The sequence below is a fragment of the Quercus lobata genome, chromosome 11 (genome assembly GCF_001633185.2).
Source record: "Quercus lobata isolate SW786 chromosome 11, ValleyOak3.0 Primary Assembly, whole genome shotgun sequence".
Lineage (NCBI taxonomy): Eukaryota > Viridiplantae > Streptophyta > Magnoliopsida > Fagales > Fagaceae > Quercus > Quercus lobata.
In genome coordinates, this window is record NC_044914.1 from 20,987,479 (window position 1) to 21,011,035 (window position 23,557).

Genomic DNA, 23,557 nt, shown 5'->3' on the forward strand with positions numbered 1-23,557 from the left:
GGATATGTAGATGCCTTAAACGACCAGATGAACCTCGGCCTCACATGGCACGATGTTGCTCACTTGTATGAGTGACATTCCCTTTCCGGGGGATACTACCTCAAATCTCGGTTCGACGAGGTGAGGCTGATATCTTGCTTTCCAAAGTCCAACAAAGGCTTGAAGGACGATTATCTTATCGTTTCCGGGGAATGGCATAACGGTCTTCCTTGCCCAGTTAGGGTAAGAACACCAGGTGGGGTATTCTAGGATTAGGTCCCTCGGCCGAGATCTTAGTCTTCGTAGCTCTTCCTTCACTTGTTCTAGTTATTTGTCTTTTTGGACTAACCATAATTCTCCTTTTGTATGTTTCGCAGACAAAGATCACGTCACCTTCAAGCTCAGTCTGGTCCACGTTCAAGCTCTCAATTACCTCCTTATGTCGGAGATTTTAGTGAGTGAAGACAGACAGTTGCGGACTGCTCATCTTATTTTGGACTACGAGTCATTGTCCCGCATCTTCCAGGACGTAGGCCAGGCAATTAGAGCTGGAATTTCTAGATTGGCTTGGATCGGCATTTCCAAGTCAGGATTCTTAACTTGGAGAGACCTTCCACTTGTTCAGCCGCCAGTTCAGCCGCCCGTTCAACGTGTTCTTCAAAGGGCAGCCAGTCCAAGGGAGGAGATTGACTCTACGCACTCATCCCTTGAAGCGGAGATTGACCAATTCCGCTTTAATGATAGTAGAGCTCTCAGACTTTGACGCTGACCTTGACTGATTCTTTGCAAAACATTCTCCGAGGTTGATAGTTGTCTGGATTGATACTAGCCAAGAAATTGAAGAAGAAGGAATGGATCTGAAGCAAAGGTCCAACCTAAAGGGCCTAATGGCCAATAGGAACAAGGGACAATCTTCCAGAGATGTCCCTAAGGTACAAGTTCCTCCCAACCTCCTCCCTCTTCCTCCTCCTCCTTCCACTGACCTCAGGCCACAGGCCAACCCAAATCTGAGGAGGAAAAGGCCAGTTGATGATATGGAGGAGGGAAAGGTCGGAACCAAACAACAAAAGAAGGCCAAAGAGCCCAAAGATAAGAGGACCAAGTCTGTGGACAGTCGAGATGAGGCTACCATACGTAAGGGGCAGCGTACTTGGTCCCCTCAGCTTGAGCTAGATGGCACTCCCATTTCCTGGGATGCCACAATTTGGGAGTCCTAGAGGGGACAAGCGACAAACGTCGTTGAGACTTTGCAGCAGCCCCTGCTCCTGCCTCGGGACATGAATGGGCTTAGGAATACAAGGTAGTCGAACCTCTTCATATTGTTGAAGAGGGACCTCGCAATGGTAAACCAAAAACCCTTCATTGTTCAAATTTTGGATTCTATGTTTATTTACTTGTTGCCCATGTTTTATGATCCTTCCACTACCTTTACACAGGTAACCCAGCAAATCTACATGGCCGAGGAATGGGTTAAGAACTCCCAAGAGAAGGTGAATGTTGAGATTCAGTCCCGCCTCATGGCTGAAAAAATTGCCGGAGTCTTTAGGCAGGAGAAGGAGAGTCTGGCTGAGAAGGTCAAAGAGGCTATCTAGGCCTGAGACAGCGCCAAGGCAGGCCTTAAGACCACGGAGAGGCAGGTCGAGGACATGCACCAGAAGCTGCACGTAATAGAAGTAAACCTGGCCACCGAGAAGCAAGTAGTCCTAGACCTCAAGACGCAGTTGTAGCAAACTAAGGAGGCAGCTCGGGTGGCCAAGGAAGCAACTGAGGCCGCATTGAAGGCCTCTTATAAGCATAGGGTGCGGGATACAGAGACTAGGTTGACTGAGGAGGTGGCCATGGTTTGCAGGGACTACTGCACCGGGTCCTGAGGAGTGGCAATGGATCGGGCGAGAGTCTCTACAGACTTTGAGCTTAGGAGGGCCGAGAATATCTTCTTCCCAGAAAATATTCGAGAGATTCGTGATTCGGATCCTCTTGCAGAGAAGCTCCTTCCTGCCTAGGCTGCTTTTCCTGACACTGACGTTCCTGGGGGGCAGGAGTGGACAAGGAGGCTCAGCCACCGACCAAGGATAAGCCATCCATGGACTCCCTCACAATCAAGGATGTCGTCTCATAGGCCAAGGATGCTGAATCTAAATCCAAAGCTAAAGGTGCTCATTCCGAGGCTGCTGATCCCAAGAAAGATCCCTTTAAGGACAAGGCCTAGAATCGTAGATGTAGGAATTTTCTTTTATTACTCTGTTTTAATTTTCCATTCCTGTGGCTTTTGCCACTACTTATAATGTAAATTTTCCTTGCTCTGTTTAATGAATGAACTTCTTTTCTATTTTTGGGTCTTTATTTTCATTGCTCTCAATTTTATTGTTATTATAAGTGAGCCTGGACAATTGTTGCTCCATTTCTAATAGTAATTCATTACTCGTATTACAAGAAATCTAACTAAGTGTGAATCAAGATAGAGATGTTTTACATTCGTGATACGAGTTAACTCTTACATAGTGAGTGTTGGATTCGAGGGGCGCAAGAAATATGCTTGGATAAATCTCTAAAGTAATTAATTTTCCCTAAGCCTGTGGTCCGAGGAGACATGCAGGACTTAGAATCTGTTTAACACTTGAACAAATGAGAGAAGTAATTAATTTTCCCTAAGCCTGTGGTCCGAGGAGCCATGCACGACTTAGATTCTGTTTAACACTTGAATAAATGAGAGAAGTAATTAATTTCCTCTAAGCCTGTGATCCAAGGAGTCATGCAGGATTTAGGTTCTGTTTAACACTTGAATAAATGAGAGAAGTAATTAATTTCCCCTAAACCTATGGTCCGAGGAGCCATGCAGGACTTAGGTTCTATTTAGCACTTGAATAAACGAGAGAAGTAATTAATTTCCCCTAAGTCTGTGGTCCGAGGAGCCATGCTGGACTTAGGTTCTGTTTAACACTTGAATAAATGAGAGAATAAATGTTTGACAAGAAGCATGAGGGCTTTATGAACTAAAAGAACTTATCGAGAAAGGAAACTTCCATTAATAATAGTACATTTTCAGGTTGTTTACATTCCAAGGGCGTGGTATTACATGCTCATCTAGATCTTCTAGAAAATATACCCTAATGCCAGCTACTGAGGTGATACGATACGGTCCTTCCCAATTTGGCCCCAGCTTCCCCCATGCTGGATTTTTTGCAGTGCCCAAAACTTTTCTCAACACTAAGTCCCCAGGCATTAGTGGTCTTAGCTTTACTTTGGCATCATAACCTTGCTTAAGCTTGTTTTGGTAGTAGGCCAGTTGGACCATTGCCCTTTCCCTTCTTTCTTCGATAAGGTCCAAGCGCTTTTCTAGCAGCTCATTATTGCTGCTCGGGCAGAATGAGCTAGTTTTTAGTGTTGGGAAGCTTGTTTCTAGAGGAATAACTGCCTCGGCTCCGTAAGTCATTGAAAAGGGGGTTTCTCCTGTTGACCTGCGGGGTGTGGTTCAATATGTCTATAGGACACGCGGCAGTTCTTCCACCCACCTTCCCTTTGCGTCATCTAACCTCTTCTTAAGTCCATTCACTATGACCTTGTTAATAGCCTTGGCTTGCCCATTCCCCTAGGGGTAGGCTAGGGTAGAGTATCTATTTGTAATTCCCAATTCGCAACAGTATCTCCTGAAGGCCTTACTATCGAACTGAAGACCATTGTCCGAGATGAGGGTGTGAGGGACCCCGAACCGACTAACAATGTTTTTCTAGATGAACTTTTTGATGTCCACATCTCTGATATTTGCTAGAGGTTCAGCTTCAACCCATTTGGTGAAGTAATCCGTGCCGACGAGCAGATACCTTTTATTCTCTGTTGCCTTAGGAAAGGGCCCAACAATATCCAAGTCCCATTGAGCGAATGGCCAAGGGCTGGAAAATGGATTGAGGATCCCTCCTGGTTGATGTATGTTTGGCACAAATCTTTGACACTGGTCACATTTCTTCATGTATTCATGTGCTTCTTTCTGCATGTTTGGCCACCAGTAGCCTTGGGTGATGGCCCTATGAGATAAGGACCTGCCTCTCGTGTCGCTTCCACAAATCCCTTCGTGTAACTCCTCCAGGATTAGTTCTGAGGCCTCAGGGTGTACATAGAGTAAATATGGTCCAGAAAAGGAGCATTTATACAGCTTTTGGTCCTCGGATAGCCAGAACTGAGGAGCGTTTCTCTGTATTTTGTCAGCTTCGGTCTTCTCTTCGGGCATGACGTCTTCCTTTAGAAACAGTACTAGAGGGTCCATCCAACTAGGTCCCACTCTAACATGGTGGACATGGATCACTTCTCTTTTCGTCACTGAAGGTTTGTATAAATCTTCCACAAGGATGACTCGAGGCAAACTTTGAGTCGAGGAGGAGGCAAGCACGGCTAAGGAGTCGGCATGTGTGTTTCCACTTCTAGAGATGTGCAGTAAACTAAAAGAATCAAAGCGTGACTGTAGGCATTTAGCTTAGTCTAAGTAGTCTTGCATTCTTTCGTCTCTTACTTCTAACTCCCCATTTACTTGGCCAATGACCAGTCTTGAGTCTGAGAATATTTTTATTGCTTTTCTGCCCAGTTTCAGAACCATGGACATTCCCTCTAGGAGGGCTTCATATTCAGCCTCATTATTAGTGGCTGAGAAGCCCAGTCTCAGTGATTTTTCAATAGTAATCCTTTTCAGGGGAAATCAGAACTAACCCCACTCCAAAACCCCTTTGGTTTGCTGCACCATCAACATATATTTTCCAGCATGCGGGCCCTTGTAGGGAGATTGCGCCAACTGATTTTTCATCTGTGCCTTGCGCCCCTGCTTCTTCCTCTAGTGAGGGTTCAGCAAATTCAGTTACCAGATTTGTGAGGACTTGGCCTTTGATGGAGGTACGAGGCATGTACTTGATGTCAAAAGTGTCTAAAAGCGTGCCCTACTTAGCAATTCTCCCTGTGTAATCAGCACTACGAAGTATGGACCTGAAGTTTCCCTGTGTAACTCTCCCTGTGTAAACAGCTAGGTTAGAACGATAACTGTGTGTGCCTGGAAGTAATGGGGAGGCTTTCGTGTAGCTTGAACCACTGCTAAGATGGCTTTTTCTAGTGGTAGGTAGCGGATCTCGGCTTCATGCAATGATTTGCTCACATAATAAACTGGTCGTTGTACGCCATTGTCCATTCGAATTAACACTAGGCTTATTGCATGAGGGGCCACAACGATGTAGGCAAACAAGACTTTATCGACCTTGGAACTGGACATGATTGGTGGTCGAGATAGATATTCTTTAAGTTGTTGGAAGGCCAAAGCACATTCTTCGGCCCATTCAAATCCCTTCCATTTATTCAACAAAAGGAAGAAAGGTCTACACCTGTTTGCCAACTGAGAAATAAAACGGTTTAAGGCGGCGATCATGTCGGTAAGCTTTTAGACCTCCTTGGGATTTCAAGGTGGTTACAAGCTATTTACAGCCCTGATTTGATCAAGACTGACCTCGATCCCCCTGTGGGTCACCATATAGCCCAAGAATTTTCCTAATCCTACCCCAAATGAACATTTGGACATGTTGAGACACAGTTTGTGTCTCTTCAGAACTTCAAAGATGTCCCCAAGGTCTCTCACGTGCTCGGACACTACCTTACTTTTTACCAACATTCATTTATATAGACTTCAATTCTCTTACCCAGCTGTGGCTCGAACATTCTAGTCATCATCTTTTGGTAGATGGACCCTGCGTTTTTCAAACCAAAAGGTATCACCTTGTAATGGTAGTTTCCAATGGGAGTGACAGAAGCTGTCTTTTCTTGGTCGTTTGTGGCTAGCGGTATTTGATGATATCCTTGAAAGGTATCTAGGAAGCTCATCCGAGGATGGCCCCCAGTTGCATCCATCAACTGATCCATCAGAAGCATAGGGAACGGATCTTTTGGGCAGGCTTTATTCAGATCCGTGAAGTCTACGCAAACTCACCATTTTCCGCTCTTTTTCTTTACCACTACAGTATTGGCCAATCACTCAGGATAAAAAACTTCCTTGATAACCCCTGCTTTTTTGAGCTTCATCACCTCGTCCCTAACAGCGTTGGCATGCTCCTTCGGTGGGCGCCGGAGTGGTTGCTTCTTAGGAGTAACGGACGGGTTAACGTTTAGGTAGTGTCAAATGAAGTTCGGGTCAACCCTTGGGGCCTCGTAGGAGTCCCACGCAAACACATCCACGTTTTCTCTAAGAAACCCAATTAGTTCTTCTTTCTCTTGGGGAGGTAGTTCCGAGCCGACTTGAAAGAACTTTTCTAGATCAACACCAACGGCTACCTTTTCTAGATCTTCGCATTTTGCCTCCTCAGTTGACTCATTATCAAGCAATGCTAGGGTGGCTAATTGCTATAAGCCCCTTTCAGTGGAGGTCGAGGATTCAGCATTGGGTCGGCGTGAGATGGCAGCCACCATGCACTGTCTGGCTATAGTCTGATTGCCCACAATTTCTTTAACCTGGCCCTCTGACGGATACTTCACTTTCTAGTGTAGGGTAGAAGAGACAGCTCCTAAGGCATGAAGCCAAAGGATGGCCATAATAGCTGTGTAGGGTGAATAAGCGTCAACTACAATGAAGTCCACCTCCACCACATTCGAATTGGTTTGTATGGGCAGTCTAATCTGGCCCCTTGGAGTAACAGTCTTCCCCTTGAAACTTATTAGAGGGGAATCGTACGACGTTAGGTCCTCGGGTTTTAGGTTCAGCCCCTTGTACAGGTCAAGGTACATTACTTCCACAACACTACCCTGATCTACCAGCACCCTCTTCACATCATATCCCCTTATTCTGAGTGTGACTACCAGGGCATCATCATGGGATTGAATGGTTCCAGTCTTATCTTCGTCCGAGAAGCCCAACACTGGTGAGGCTTCCTTCTTGGCCTTTTTGGTCTCCCAATCGTCATCCTCGGTGGAAAGCCGAGCCACAGACATTACTCTGGAAGGACAAGAACCAGTCCTTCCCAGAGCAGCAAGGATGACATTTATTGTGCCTATAGGAGGTCTCAAGGAGTTGTCTCTCCTAGACTCCAGATTTGCCTGTCCTTGTTGACTACTAGAATGATGCAAGAGGTGCCTTAATTTTCCCTCTCGGACTAGCTGGTCTAAGTGATTCCTTAAGTTCCTATAGTTTTCGGTGGTGTGCCCCAGTTCCTGGTGGTACTAGCAATATAGGTTCTGGTTGCGCTTCATGGGGTCCCCTGCCATCTTATTTGGCCATTTGAAGAATGACTCATTCTTGACCTTCTTCAGAACCTGATGTATTGGATCTCGGAACATAGCATTAACTACCTACGCGTTGGAAGACCCAGATTACCCTGCAAAGTCTCTCCTTGGTCGGTTGTTGTCAAATCGGTCCGACCTGAAGTCCCTCCTCTCCTAAGGAGCGACCTTCACTTTACCTTTTCCTAACTGCTAGTCTTCTTCAACCCTTTTATACTTGTCGATCCGGTCTATGAGTTGGCGCAAGCTAGTGACAGGCTTTCCCATTAGGGACTTTCTTAAACCATGCTCGGTTGGGAGACCACTCTTGAAGGTGCTGATGGTGACGTCATTAAAGTTACCCTCTATCTCATTGTACATCTCCCAATATCTGTCTGAGTATGCTTTCAAAATCTCCCCTTCTCACATGGACAAAGACAGTAGAGAATCCAAGGGTCGAGGAGCTCTGCTACACGTAATGAAGTGAGAGCCAAAAGCCTGTGTGAGCTGCTTAAAGGAATCTATTGAATTTGGCCTCAGGCCATCAAACCACCTCATCGCCACTGTCCCAAAGCTGGACGGAAATACCTTGCACATCAAAGTCTCATCTTTGGAATGGACAGTCATTCTCTGGTTAAACTGGCTTACATGCTCTACGGGGTCCGTTCAACCATTGTACATGGTGAAAGTAGGTTGATGGAATCGTTGAGGGAGCTTAGCCCCTTCTATCTTGCGTGTGAAGGGTGACCTAAAGATCCGGTCTAAGGCCTTGCTCATGGCGTCGTTTACTACACCTTTATGAGATAGACTTTTGTGTCTACGCCTATAGGGGTGCTCTTCCTCATAAGAAAAGGTCTTGCTTGGTGGAGTTCTTGACCTTTGCCTATAATTGTCGTCCCCTTCATCACTAGTATCTAAACTGGAAGGGGAACGCTTCCATTGTGTACGGCGTAGTTTCCTTTTTAAGCCGTTAATCTCCTACTGTAGGGCTTTATTATCGTCCTACTTTTGGGATATGTGACTTCTCACCCTAGAATGGCTTCTGCTTGTATGGGTAGTACGTACGCTACCCTCTCGATGCTTGGCTCGATCTCTTTCCCGTTCAAGGTTAAAAAAGTTGTCCTGTCATTGAGAACCTACAAGCCCTGTTTGGTGTGGACCTGATCCTGCCATGTTTAACCGTTGCACTCGTTAAGGCACAAGTTCTTTCCACAGATGACACAAATTGTAGGGTCGCAATTTGGGGCTCAAGCCCAAATTGTATGGGGTCTTGGTCCAAGGGGCCCAATACAATGAATTTGTAGAGAGTGGGTCGAAGAACTAAGGCCTAATGAGTTGTACAATGGCAAGTGTTGAGCTAAACGTCAATCAAGCACAAATAAGAGGTATTGGTGTCAATGGAATTTCAGTCCGAGGAGGCAATCATTTTATATGTTGATCACAGTTAGATATTAAGACAGTTTAGATTGCTACAGTGTTCTCTCTCTCCTTTTTCCGATCCCCCTCTCATGGAGGGTCTTTCACATTATATAGCTCCCTTTGGATCATCTTGATTCTACACTTGTTGATCATCTAAGCCCTCACTTAAGTATCTGTTCCATCAGACACCCTCTTTGACTTTTTGTGAGTTGCAGTAGCTAAGGTAGCACTGTTCAGAGGTTTTCTCCACATAAATGCGGCCAGAAAAGTAGCTACAATGCATTTAATGCGGTGGCAGCAGCTTTTCCTTAGATATTTTTGGGCTTCCTTCCTTCTCGTTTGTTCATGAGGCACGTCCCCATCATTGGAGCTTCCTGGAGGGTCATTCTAATTGCTGGAATAGATACTTGAGCTGCATATGTCATATCAAGGAGGAATTCCTCCTCGGACCACCTTCCATTCATCCTTTGCTCATGAGACTTTAAATGGGAACCCTCGATGACTATTTGCCCCTCCTTGGACCATTCTGCGTCCTCAGACAAAACCAAGGCCCAATATATGATCTTGGGCCTTTGCCCCTACAATTAACATAATATATTAATTAATAAGATCAATTATTATTGAGTTTGATAAGTGACACATTAATAACAAAATAAATAAATTTCATAATTATTTTCTGTTGTGTTTTAAACATTAAAAAATAATTTTATAAGATTTATATAGTAAAATTTGTAGTAATTATAGTATCATTTTTGTAACTATTGCTTTATTGTAATTGGTGTATAATAGAAAGTTATTATTTATGGACTATTATGAAAATGATGTTATTCCAATTATAACCTACCAACTTATATAACAAGTTATGAAAAATTGGTATTCTTAGCATTGATATGTGCTTAATCAAGCTAGGTCAGGTGTCATGTGATGAGGTTGACATAGCTGCATACAACATCTCCCTCCCATCTAAGCTAAAGCACGAGGGCACCACCTGTTCCAACTTTAGCCATAGGCCCCAAAATGGCAAAATGACTAAAATAAAAAAATCGGTAAGATGTGAGAAATGAGAATCCCCTTATTAAGCTAAAGTGTAGGGAAAAAACCTTATCATTCTGGGGTAGTTAGGTAGACATCTATGTCTAGAATTAAGACTGGAGGAACCTTCGGTAACATAGGGCAGTTAACTATAGACATCTAGGGTAGCAAAATCTTAAGAACATATGTAGGTTGAGTTGGTGTATGATTATCTAACATTTAACCAATCCACTTGGATTTTCACCCTGGTAACTTAGCAGCAAAGAGTAGAATACCTCAGCGGTCGATTATTGACTCCTTCCCCAGGTACGTAGAAGCATTCACTAGAGTCTGGACTCGGGAGAGTATTCAATCACTATAGAACTTAGACAATGGACAATCATTGAAGAGTTTAAAAGGAATCTCAGAAAAAATAAAATAAAATAAAAAGAATACTAATGTTTAATATTAAAAATCTAAAAAGTTAATTCATTTCAAATGGATTGTTAATAAAGTCATTTGAGGCACTAGAGTCAGGGTTGGAGCTTGGCACATTCTATTCTTATTTTTTAAAATTTTCATTAATGTCCTTTTATGATTGAAACAACATTATTTTTACAGTTTTACCTTTATTCATCACTGACATTATTATTATATTTTTAAATGCATCAATCATTAACAGAGTATGTCATCAAGTGTTTTAAAAAATAAAGATTTGTGAAAAATATTTTGTTGATAGACGTACTGGGATTGAAATCAACTTAGAGAGAAAAAGTCCAAGTAGTCAAGCAGGTAGCCCGTTTATCACTGGCCCAAATCATGCCTTGTTATATGTAGCAAAGGCTGAAGCTGGGCTGGCCTTAACTTAACACAATTAACACTAATGATTGTGTAGGGAATTTAACTAAATTCCCAACCTGTGAGAAACAAAAAATTGAGAAAGCACATGCCAAAGAAAACAATCACACGCACAAGACAATATTTACGTGGTTCGGCAATTTGCCTATGTTCACGGAGTTGCAGGGATTTCACTATTATCTATTATCAGGAAAAAGTACAAAGTGCGGCTACAATTTTTCTCTCTCAAAAACACGGCAATAATATCCACAATAAAACCCTAATCACCAAAGTTGGTTTCTATATACAAAACGGGCCCAAAAAATTTTCCTGAGGGCGTTGCCCCTGGACCCCCAAAAGACTTGTCCATGGAGCAGAGGCTTGGGCCGAAGCCTCAGTAAATCTCCCATTAAAAACCACATAATATTATTCGAGTTAGGTCGTCGAACTAGATCAAACAAAACTAGGCTCTACAAAGCCCAACAAATCTCCCACTTGGAGACTAGCTCAATCACCAACATCAACCGCAATCCTCCAAACACACAATCCCCTCATCCCTGCAACTCATCCTCCTATCCTCAAGTTAGAAGGCTAACTGAAGCTGCACACAGCTTCAGCTTCTCAATGGTGACACCCTTAGTCAACATGTCTGCCGGGATCTTAGATCCATAAATCTTCTCAAGTATTACCAGCTTATCTTCAACAAGGTAATGGATAAAGTGGTATTTTTTCTGTATATGCTTCAACTTTGAATGAAAAGTCGAATTTTTGGCAAGAAAGATTGCACTCTGACTGTCACTGTGTAGAATGCCCATCCCCCGCTTCTTACCCAATTCATCTAAGAAACCATGTAGCCAAATTATCTCCTTTCCAGCTTCAGTTGTTGCAACATACTCAGCTTTTGTAGTAGACAAAGTAACAATCTTCTGTAGATTTGAAACCCAAAATATAGCTGTACCACCCAGAGTAAAAACAAACCCAATAGTACTCTTTCTACTATCAATATCACCAACAAAATCAGCATCTACATAACCTTGCAGTTTCAAACTTGCACCTGAGAAGCAAAGACATGTATTTGATGAACCCTTCAGATATCTCAGAATCCACTTGATTGCCCCCCAAAGCTGCTTTCCAGGCCTACTCATGAATCTACTCACAACTCTCACTGCATGTGCGATGTCTAGCCTTGTACACACCATAGCATACATCAAGCTGCCAATAGTTGAGGCATAGGGCACCTTACTCATATGGTCCCTTTCTTCTTCTGTCTTCAATGATTGTTCTTTGCTTAGTTTGAAATGACTACCCAAGGGTGTACTAATTGGTTTAGCTTCATTCATATTTAACCTGCTAAGAACTTTCTTCACATACTCTGACTGTGAAAGCTTTAATGTACCATTAGCCTTGTCTCTAATGATTCTCATACCAAGGATTTGCTTTACAGCTCCCAAATCCTTCATTACAAACTGTTTGGACAATTACTTCTTCAAATTATTAATCTCCTTAATGCTAGACCCTACAATAAGCATATCATCCACATACAACAGTAATATGATATAAGAATTGTCAAAAGATTTAACATAGCAACAGTGATCAGTTTCACATTTCTTGAACCCAATTCTATGCATAAAACTATCAAATTTCTTGTACCACTATCTAAGAGCTTGTTTTAAGCCATACAAGCTCTTTCTCAGTTTGCAGGCTAGATTCTCTTGTCCCTGAACAATGAACCCTTCTGGCTAAATCATGTAAAGGTCTTCCTCCAAGTCACCATGAAGAATGCTGTCTTCACATCTAACTGCTCAAGATGTAAGTTTTCTGCAACCATTATTCCCAGTACTAGTCTGATTGTTGACATCTTCACAACTGGAGAAAATATCTCTGTGTAGTCAATGTTTTCCTTCTGCTGAAACCCTTTAACAACTAATCTGGCCTTGTAACGTTTGCTACCATCATGCTCATTCTTTATTCTGTATACCCACTTGTTGTGCAAAACTTTCTTTCCTACTGGCAATTCAGTCAGTTCCCATGTCTGATTCCCCAACAAGGAATCCATCTCATCCTTCATGGCTAACTTCCACTTGCTTGAATTCTCATGTTGCAAGGCTTCATCATAACACTCTGGCTCACCACCATTAGTCAATAGGAGATAATTTAAAACAAGTGAATAACGCAGTGGAGGTCTAATGTTCTTGGAAGATCTGCGAACTTCAGCTACAGGTGTACTCAGATCTACCTGTGAATTTACATTCTCCTTATCTTCTTCACCCCTTTTCTGGACAGTACTTTCAGTCAATTCATCTATGTTGACAAACTCAGATTTCTTTTGATCTATCTCTGTAACATTTGACACTACAGTTGACCTGTCCTTGTACATAACCTGTTCCTTAAATATCACATTTCTACTTCTGATGATTTTCCTGTTTTGTTCATCCCAAAACCTATAGCCAAATTTCTCATTACCATAGCCAATGAAAAAACATATTTTAGACTTTGCATCAAGTTTACTACAAGCATCAAAATTAATATGAACATAAGAAACACAACCCAAAAACTTTTAAGTATGAAAACTTTACCTCTTTACCGCTCCAAACCTCCTCAGGAAGTTTGAACTCCATGGGAACTGATGGTCCTCGATTTATCAGATAAGCTGCAGTGCTAACAGCATCAGCCCAGAAAGTTTTTAGTAGTCCAGCATGCAACCTTATACTCCTAACACGCTCATTGAGAGTTCTGTTCATGCGCTCAGCCACACCATTTTGCTATGGTGTCCCAGGAATGGTCTTCTCCATCCTAATTCCCTGTGCAGCACAATACTCACTGAACCCTCCATCTATGTACTCTCCTCCATTATTTGACCTCAAACATTTTACTTTCAAACTTATTTCTGTCTCAACCATGGTCTTCCACTTCTTAAAAGTTTCAAATACATCAGATTTATTTTTCAGAAAGTAAACCCATACCTTTCTGCTTGAGTCATCAATAAAAGTGATGTAGTACCTTGAACCTCCAAGGAATGCAACCAGAGAAGGCCCCCACAAATTAGTGTGTACTAATTTCAATTTTTCAACCTTCGGTGTCTTGCCAGTTTTCAAGAAGCTCACATTTTTCTGCTTTTCTAAGATGCAACTTTCAAACATGTCAAAATCAATGGACTTCAATTCTGGTAGTTTTCCTTTTGACAACAGTATCTTCATCCCTTTCTCACTTATGTGACCAAGTCTGTGGTGCCATAGGTTTGTATTAGTACTTGCATCAGCAACTGCAATTATGTCTCTTGGACATGAGGTCATATACAGAGTACTAGTCTTCTTTCCATGAGCCAATACCCTAGCTCCCTTTGTAACCTTCCAAGTACCACCAACAAATAGTATTGCATGTCCTTCATCATCAAGTTGTCCAATAGAAATCAGATTCCTCCTCAGGTTAGGAATATGTCGAACCTTCTCCAGTAACCAAACAGACCCATTAGGCAATAATATCCGGACATGTCCCATACCCATAACATCTAAGGATGAACCATCAGCCAAATACACCTTACCAAAATCACCTGCAACATAATTCTGTATGATTTCTCGGTATGGAGTGGTATGAAATAAAGCTCCTAAATCCAAAACCCAATCATCAAGTGGACTATCTACTGTAAGAAGTAATGCATCCTGTACCTCTTCTGTTACAGCATTAGCAGAATCATCTTCATTTTTCTTCTTAGAACTTTTGCATTGCCTCCTAAAGTGACATGTTTTCCCACAGTTCCAGCATTGTACTTGTTGGCTTAATCTAGATTTGCTTCTGTTCCGATTAGAATTTCTGGATTTTGATCTACCCCGATTTAAATTTCTGTCATTACCTCTGCCTCTTGTCTCAAGGTTTAAGGCAGAACCAGATCCTAAGGTTTCGCTTGCATCTCTTCTGCGAATCTCCTCAGCCAAAATTAAATCTCAGATGTTATTGTACTTCAGCTTTTCCTTTCCTATATAATTGCTTACTACCATCCTTGTTGCCTCCCAACTGTTTGGCAAAGAAGCCAAAATGATCAGTGTATGGATCTCATCATCAAAATCAATTTCTACAGAAGAAAATTGATTTGTGATAGTGTTAAATTCGTTCAGATGTTGTGCTACTGATGCATTCTCTGCTATCTTCAAATTGAACAGTTTCTTCATCAGATGTACCTTGTTGTTCGCTGACGGCTTTTCATACATATTGGACAAAGCCTTCATCAGATCTGCTGTGTTCTTCTCCTTTACAACATTATGTGCAATAGACCTAGACAGAGTTAACCTAATAACTCCCAGTACCTGTCTGTCAAGAAGAGCCCATTTCTCAACCTTCATAGCCTCAGGTTTTGTCCCCAAAAGAGGCAGATGCAATTTCCTCCCATAGAGATAATCTTCAATCTGCATCCTCTAATATGCAAAGTTTGTGCCATCAAATTTTTCTATTCCAGACGCCTTTCCTGCTTCCTCTGCCATTACTCCCACTCAAACCTAACCCTAGGCTCTGATACCAATTGTAGGGAATTTAATCGAATTCCCAACTTGTGAGAAACAAAAAATTGAGAAAACACACACCAAAAAAAACAATCACATGCACAAGACAATATTTACGTGGTTCGGCAATTTGCCTACGTCCACAGAGTTGCAGGGATTTCACTATTATCAGGGAAAAGTACAAAGTGCGGCTACAATTTTTCTCTCTCTTAAAAACATGGCAACAACACCCACAATAAAACCCTAATCACCAAAGTCAGTTTCTATATACAAAACAGGCCCAAAAAATTTTCCCGGGGGCATTACCCCTGGACCCCCAAAAGACTTGTCCATGGAGCGAAGGCTTGGACCAAAACCTCAATAAATCTCCCATTAAAAACCACACAATATTATTCAAGTCGGGTTGGATCATCAAACTGGATCAAATAGAACTAGGCTCCACAAAGCCCAACAGATTATGGACAGTTGGTAATGAGTCTCTGTCTCACTCTTATCCATTTAAAAGTATAGAACTGCTATAGATTGAGCCAAGTGAGTGGTTTGAGTCTCACAATTGATCTAATCTCTTTTCAAAGTAGCTATAATATAAAGGTTAAAAATATCAATTTTGAGAGTTACACGTTAAGTCTCGGGTTTTATAGCTTATATGTCAATTTTAGTCTAATTCTAAAATTAAGCTTAATAGTTAATGTAATTAACCAACTGACATTTACATGGATAGATAAATAAAAACACAACTCCAATCAACAATCAAGGACCCACAACAACACTAAAGTGTTTAAAAAATGAAGAAAAAAAAAAAAAACCAAGAACCCAGTTGAAAAACTTTGGGACTAATAGCGCCAAATGATCCACTAGTCAAGAATAGTTGTAGTACATATTACTTACAAAATCCTCTAAGCTTAGTTAAGTCTAAGTGCTTGAACCTCCAACTCCTACTAATAATCGATTCCTCGAATCCTTTCTTCTTGATTATCATTGGATCTACAAGTTGAGCTGCTAACTGCACAATCAAATCTCTTTGATCATTCCATGGCCTTTAGGAAATCTGAGATTATTCGCTCAAGCCAATGTCGTAAAAGTAAGAGGCAAAATTGCTACCTCAACTATTTTTCAAAAAGTGAATTCGCTTGAAACCAAGGAAATCAATTCCATACCGTACCGGCCGGTATGGCTGGTATATACCATACCGACAAGTAAACCAGTACAAATTACCCCCTTATTTCGTACCGGAAAAAATACCGGCCGTACAGGCGAAGTTCAGCTATTTCGGCCGGTAAATGCATAGCAGATTGAAACAAGAAGAAGAAGAAGAAGAAGAAGAAAAAAAAAAAAAAAAAAAATTCTCACTCTCTCATCTCTCCACTCACCGGCGTCACTCGCAGTTTCTCAAATTCATAGTGCATGGTCTTTCCTCCCTCAAATTCCAGATCTTCTTGACCGACGTTCTCTTTCTCTCTTTCAGATTTACTTTCTCTTTCCTCTTTCTTGGTTGCGTCCAACTTAAGCCTTAGCATGAATTTCAGCTTCTTTAAACACCCAATAAAGTTGACAACTTGCAAAAGTTATGTATAAATTCAAAAGCAACTTTCATGTGTCAGATTTTTTTTCATTTTTTTAATTATTTCCTAGCCCCTAAAACGGACAAAAGTCCTATCACATATCAGTTGTTCTATTTTTTTTTTTTTTTTTTTTAAGCCCTCAGTTAGTTCACGTGTGAAAGCACTGAAAGGTAAGCTTAGTATTTTAAATTTAACTTGATTTTTAATTCTTTTTATAGATATAGATGTATAGACTTGGGCTTGGGCTTGGGCTTGTGTGGGGTTTAAGATTACAAATTAGTCTAATCTATGAATATATATATATATATATGGGCTTTCAACACTATATATATATATATATATAGCGGTAAACTCGAAATGGTACACCGGTATTGACCAGTATTCGAAATATATAGTACCGCTAGCCAAATCGGTACAGCCTCCGGTATGGTATTGACTCCCTTGCTTGAAACCCGACCTTCCAAGTTTGCTCGTGAGAATTCCTTTAGCTTGCCATACTAAATTTCAACCTATAACCTCTTCAACCATTTACAAATTTAAACCCACAACATTACATTAATTACAATGCAAAATTATAATTTAAATCATATAACTAAACTTGTCATGGAATTTGCCAACTGACTAAAGATCTTAACACACTTAGATTATTTTTCCTTTTTTTTTTTTAGTCAAGGAGGAATCCTTTAACTAGCATAGTTTGTTAAAACTTAAATTTGCTTTTTTGGATTTGAATGTAAAGAAGAAATATTATTATAAATCAATTAATATAAAACCTATTTAGGAAGATCCGTTTTTTACCCGAATCCAATTAACTTGACCTAAACGCCCATGACCTCTCCATTACTGTTGCGTATTAAAAGTCCCACTCCACAAGTTGTTGCCGACTTCACGTGATGGATTACTAAATTAAGCTTTATAGGGATCATCCCACTAGGAGGAAGGAATCCATCTAGCTGTTACAGAACTTGTTGGATTTGGATTGGCTTTGCATACTTAAAGAAATTCCAGAGTATACCAAATCCTATTAGCTGGTTGCATTTTCTGCTCAAACAGCCATAAGTTTCGGGAACCCCTTATCATCCAACCCGCCAAAAATACCATTTCAACTTCCGGAGAATCGAGAACCTTCATAGCAGCGCGATAAATTCTTTGAAATCCACTTAAAAAGCCAAAGTAATGGAGTGCCTGAATGGGGCACAAGACCAAACGGTTTGTGCATGGGACATCCCCAAAGGAGACGTGATATATATGATTTCAGCCTCATCTTGACAGAGAAGATAAGAATATATTGGAGAAATTTTTCGCTCAAATAACTTCATTCGAGTTGGTATACTGTTGGAACAAGCTGTCCAAATAAATGTCTTGATTTTTGCTTGGGCTTTGGAAGCCCACACCATCTTCCAAAACAAGCGAATATGCTTAGTAAGACTCTTAGCTAGTTTAACTCAATTCTGATAGCAAAGTAAAAGAACCAAGTTTGAATGTTTGAATATCTTATTACTTAACTTGACTCGACTTGACTCATTTCAACTCAAATAGAGAGAAAGGTCAAAGAGACTACACAACATGTAGGATCTACTAAAAAGCGAGTTTAAAACTATAAAAATCGGGTTTTAACTTAGGTAATTAGCAAGAAATTTAATTATGACCCTAAGATACATAGTTACCGTATTAACCGTAAAACCATAATTACTTGCAGGACAATTTGAGAGTGTGCGCGTCCTTGGTAACGCCTAAAAATGGTGTTACTTATCCCCCAAAAAGGGAAAATAATAATAATAATAATTGTGTTGTATTACTTCTTTTTTTTTTTTTTTTTTAAATAAGAAGATCCCAACTTTATTAAGAAAAAGATAAAAACGTTACATCTTGAGCCAATGAAAACTCAATGATATTAAGATTTTTCTCTATCCAAGTTAAATAAGAATCAACATGCTTGGCATACCAAGCCAAGATATGAGCCGGGCGATTGCCCTGTCTTCTAACATTAGATATCGAAACCTGCCTAAAATCTTTGAAGTAATGCTAAGTGTTTGAAGGCTCAAATGGGCTAGCAATGGATAATGATCATTCTAGGTATTAAGGTATAATCTTGTTAACCAAAGATAGCCTCCTACCCCTAGCAATGCTTGCTTGTAGGCACAATGACTTAAGCTCTTTTAATAAATTCCTCTTAAAAGAAAAGGTATGAATGCTCTATTGGAGACACAAAAGTTTTCAGAAATTTGGAATGAATGCATGAACTATTTGAATATTTTGATGAATAGATTTTCTTTGATTGCCTTTTAAGACCATTTCTTCTTTTATTCAAAGTAATTCAGCAAAAGTGTTTACACAGATCAAATAAAATCAATCCTTTCTCAATACAAGTTGATTGTTCAAGTCTTTAAACATCACAATTTAGAAAAAGTTTTGTCCAAGGGATCCTCATTTACCATTTTGAAAAGAAGACTTTAAAGAATCTTGAAATCTTTGAAAGAAAAAAATGGGCATTTTTGAAAAAGTCACTAGGAAGTCCAATGCCCCTAGTTCAAAGAAATTTCTTTTTAAATGACTCAAGGGCCCAATGCCCCTAGTCCAAAGACTTTTTTCATTTGAAAATTTTCTCTTTTTTAGGGAAAGATTTGGAAATCTTGAATTTTTTAAAAAAAAATTTTGGTTTTTTTTTTTTAATATATATGCACGAACAAAGCACATTAAATGCTACATGAAATTTTTGAATTCAAAGAAACAAAGAAACATGGAATAAACAAACAAACTTTAAGCTTAACCATGATATTGCAAACTTAATGTGGAGTGAGGCAAAGTTGGGCCACTTGCTTCTTCTTGGTCCATTTAGGATGCTTGAGACTTGGTATGCTTGAACCTTGATTATGATAAAATGGCTTGGGCTTGCTCTTGGAAGGCTTGAACCTTGATTATGATCTTTTGGTATTTGCTGGAAATGGCTCGACCTTACACTTGGAAGGCATTAATCTTGTGTGCTTTTGGCCTTTGATGTTGGTCATGCATATACACCTTCGATGGACTCAATTGTTGGGCTTTGACTAATTCAAGAAACAAATTTGGGCTTCCATGCCAAGTAGAGTTCAATGATAGGCTTTTAGGCTTGAGTTCATTCATAGCATACAAGGTTCAAACAATTATGATGGGCTCAAGCATTGGACTTGGGCTCATCATGGTTTAAACAACAACCAAACACATGCATAATGCAATGCAATTTACATGGACCGACATAAAGGTAGGTTCTATGGGTCATTACAACATGGGTAGAAGGTAGGTTAAAGATCCCCACAAGCTAGGATGTTGTACCTCCCAACTTGTGACACCAGGAGCGCCATGTTGGTCCAAACGGTACAGTTTGTCCCTATGAACCACCATGGCATAACCATGATGATCCTTGTTGCGATGGGTGGTAGGTTCACTGCTAGATATGTGAGTCTCAGGAAGACCATAATCCACGGCTAATACTACCGGGCTTCCGGGACTGCACACAAATAAAATAAATTTTATTCAAGCAAATGATGCATGACATGCAATATAATGACATATTAGATATATTATATACAAAAAATCAATAAACAAACAATGACATGGTTGCCCACCATAACCTAATTGAAGCCTAGCCCTTAATATCCCCAGCAGAGTCTCCACTGTGAGAGACCACGCCCCCGGCCCGTTTTTTAGGTATTGGGCCAAACCTATGTGAATGGATGGAGTCGTGTTATTGTCTTTCAAAATGAAGATTCGATTGATTATATTTTTCCCTTTAAATTTAGGGTTTTACAATGGAGTCGACACTTATTTAATTATTAGAATAAATAAGAAAACCAAAATTGAAAAATTCCTCATTTTATTGATTTGCAAATGAATTTACATTGATCATAAGAAATTACATGGCTTTATTCCTAGATACAATCTAAGATAAAGTACATGGCTTTGTTTCCTAGTTACAATCTAAAAATTGAAAATTACATAGATAAGCATTGATCTATCAACCCTTAATCTAAGTTCAGAGGCTATGTTACAAGATGGGAAGGTGTTAGGTACCCATCTTGCTTGGTGAAACCGATCTTCTAGGCTATGGTGGCCAACATTCATATCATATCATCCAATATGTCAATCAATTTGCATGTTGAATTTAATTTGTGTGCATGTGATAAACCTTAATTCAATTTATTAAGCATTGTATTTGGATTGAAAAATAAATTCTAGTGAATGTGTGTGAATGGTAATATCCTAGATTCAAGGTTTTGAAAGAATTATGAAACAAACATCTTTTTTATATTTTTGATGTGGATTTAAGATTAAATCTAGTGTTATGCATAAACATGTGATGAATAATTAAGAACATGTGAAGAACACATAAGAACATTTAAGAATATTCAAACATATTCAAGGAATTTAAATAAACACTAACATGCTCTAATCTTAAATTAACATTATAACAATATGAAAAGCAAGTTAAGGATAGAGATTATACTTGCATGCAAGATCCACACGGTGGAGGTGGAGGAGGAGGAGGCTCTTAGTGGAAGTCCTAAGTGTCACGCCCCAAACCCGAAAGGGTCTAAAGCATGAGAAAAACATCTCAAAGATACCTGTAGATTTTGTTCCTTTTGACAAATCCATCAAAATAAAATCATATCAAGTACCAACATCAAGAATTATCATAATAATTCCATTAAATATACTCCCAAAGTAAGTCAGAGCTCTATGTAATAAATACAATGACTATTGGTCATAAAAAAAAAAAAAAAATGGAGGTCTGAATAAATAATTACATAATATCAACTTGTCCCATTAGTGGAAATAAAGACATAACCACTATTAGATACAAAAGAATTGGGTCAAGCCTACTCTAAGTTATATATCATCAATTATCTCCATCACAAAAGTCAGCCTCCATCAGCAATTAGTCTAACTACTGCTAGCCACCAAAAAAGCTGTCTCAAAAAGATAGTCGCCTACCCTGAAAAAGTTTGTAAAATAATGGAATGAGATAGAGCCTAGTAAGTAGCACAATTAATGGGGGTGGGGGAAATACAAGTTTCATGATAATGAGCATTTTACAAAACATATTATAATTTGGGAATTTCCATGAAAATCCAGCAAATCCATTTTTCTTAATAAAATGACAAAAATGATTAAAAGAATGTAGCACCAAGCTTTTTCAAAGTATTCTAACATGTAACTACGTACTTTTTAATGTGATCTATCAAAACACCCTTTTAAAACCTGAAATCCAATCCAAGGCCACGTGATAAGCTGCCATAAAGATGTTAGGTATGCCAAAAATACATCAAGTTATGCCACGAAGACATCAATTATGCCACAAAGACATCAGTTATGCCACGAAGACATCAATTATGCCACAAAGACATCAATCCTCCACAAAGACGGGGTGCCAAGATACCAATGTCACAAAGACTACGACATTTGGCTAGGTAATCACTGGGTAGTCACATGTCACAGCCCAAGAGTAAAAGCATAAAGAGCTCACAGTTTACATGAAATCAAAACACTGTTCAATTTCAAGTAGTTTCACAAAAACCCTTGAAATACCCAATATATTCACAAGGTTCTCAAATTTTCCAAAATCATATCTTGTCAATAACATTCTCTATCAATTTCCCAAATATCACAAGTCAAGATAAAACATCTTTAGAATTTGCAAATAATGCAACAAATTCATAAAAGCCATTCCCAAGAATTATATCAAAGATGTTTATCTCTTCCATACTAACAAATCATGCATTTCCCCATATGCAATATTAAACATGATGCGCGTTTCATATGTATAATCATATATAATAGGGTCACAATACAATACTTTTTAAGAAAAACATAGTTCCACAAATAATTTTCCAAAATGTGTTTGGCCCAAACAAAGTTTATGCAATATGGTTATTTTCCAAAAATCCCATTATAAAGCTACTTACCTTGCAACCCGCAAAAAGCCTAACTCTCCAAGCTCCAAAGGAGATTAGCTAGAACCTAAACAATACCAAGCAAACCCACCACAATAAGCATAAAACTCGACATTGCATTTAGCTATGAATTAGAGATTGCTAACCAAGCAATTAATTAGGCAAGTCTAGTAATTAACCTCACAAATAATATATTCCACTCCTAAAGTTTCTCAACAAATTAACTCACAAGACATAAGCTCCAATTTATAAAATTTACCCATTCAATATCATCTCCCTAATACTAAAATCTTAACAATTTATGAGTCGCTTCCATAAGATTTACACAACATCATCAAAGACCCATGAAACCAAAATCACAATATCCTCCAACACAACCATTTAAATCTTTTACTAGCTCCAAATAAACACAATAAAATTATATTCACAATCTATTTCACATTAAAAAGCCAAAACCCTCAAATCCTCACCATTTAGATAACCATCATTGCAAAAATCATAAATCCACTCATCAAATACATCCACCAAGACCAAAACCCATACATAAAAACACATAAATATCACTTCTAATACTCATAAATCACATGGGTATTATTATTAAAGCTTAGATAGACATAACCTCAAGCAAAAGCATATAAACCCACCAAAAGATTAGGAATTTTTTTACCACAAATAAATAGAGATGAGTGAGCCTTACCTTATTCTTATGGAGTTTTCCGGTATACTTCGTAGGAAAAAGATGGTGGAGGTGATGAGAAGTGAAGGTGCCGGTGGGAGAGTGAGGGACTGTGAGAGAGAGGTGTTTGTATTGTGTGAAAAAGAAAAGAAAAGAGAATAAGGTGTAAAGGAGTGATGGCCGGTCAAAGAGGTAGGGAGATATTTGTGAATGTGTGGTGGGGAAATAAGGGGTAGGTGGGTGGTCACGTGGGCTCCAAAAATCCGACCACCCTTTTATTTTTTATTTTTTTACTTGGGCTAGGGCGTTACACTAAGGGTGGAGTAAAAAAGAAGAACTAGGAGAGGAAGAGTAAGTCTCACTCAATACCTTGAGTTCAGGAAGATCAAGATATAACAAAACTACTCATTTTCACTAAAACTCAAGAGAGGA

At 39.6% G+C, this 23,557-nt stretch overlaps 1 protein-coding gene and 1 long non-coding RNA gene across 2 annotated transcripts; both read right to left on the reverse strand.

Annotated features, from left to right (window-relative positions):
* Positions 1-6,480: 6,480 nt before the first annotated feature.
* LOC115966562 lies at positions 6,481-6,930 on the reverse strand. The gene has a single exon (XM_031085774.1). It carries the CDS (start codon positions 6,928-6,930, stop codon positions 6,481-6,483), a length of 450 nt encoding a protein of 149 aa, XP_030941634.1.
* A 14,377-nt stretch (positions 6,931-21,307) lies between these two features.
* Positions 21,308-23,212, reverse strand: LOC115967861. The gene is made up of 3 exons (XR_004086574.1): positions 23,147-23,212; positions 22,462-22,516; positions 21,308-21,491 (listed from the first exon to the last, which is right to left on the reverse strand). It is a non-coding gene; the product is annotated as an uncharacterized LOC115967861 (long non-coding RNA).
* Positions 23,213-23,557: the final 345 nt, after the last annotated feature.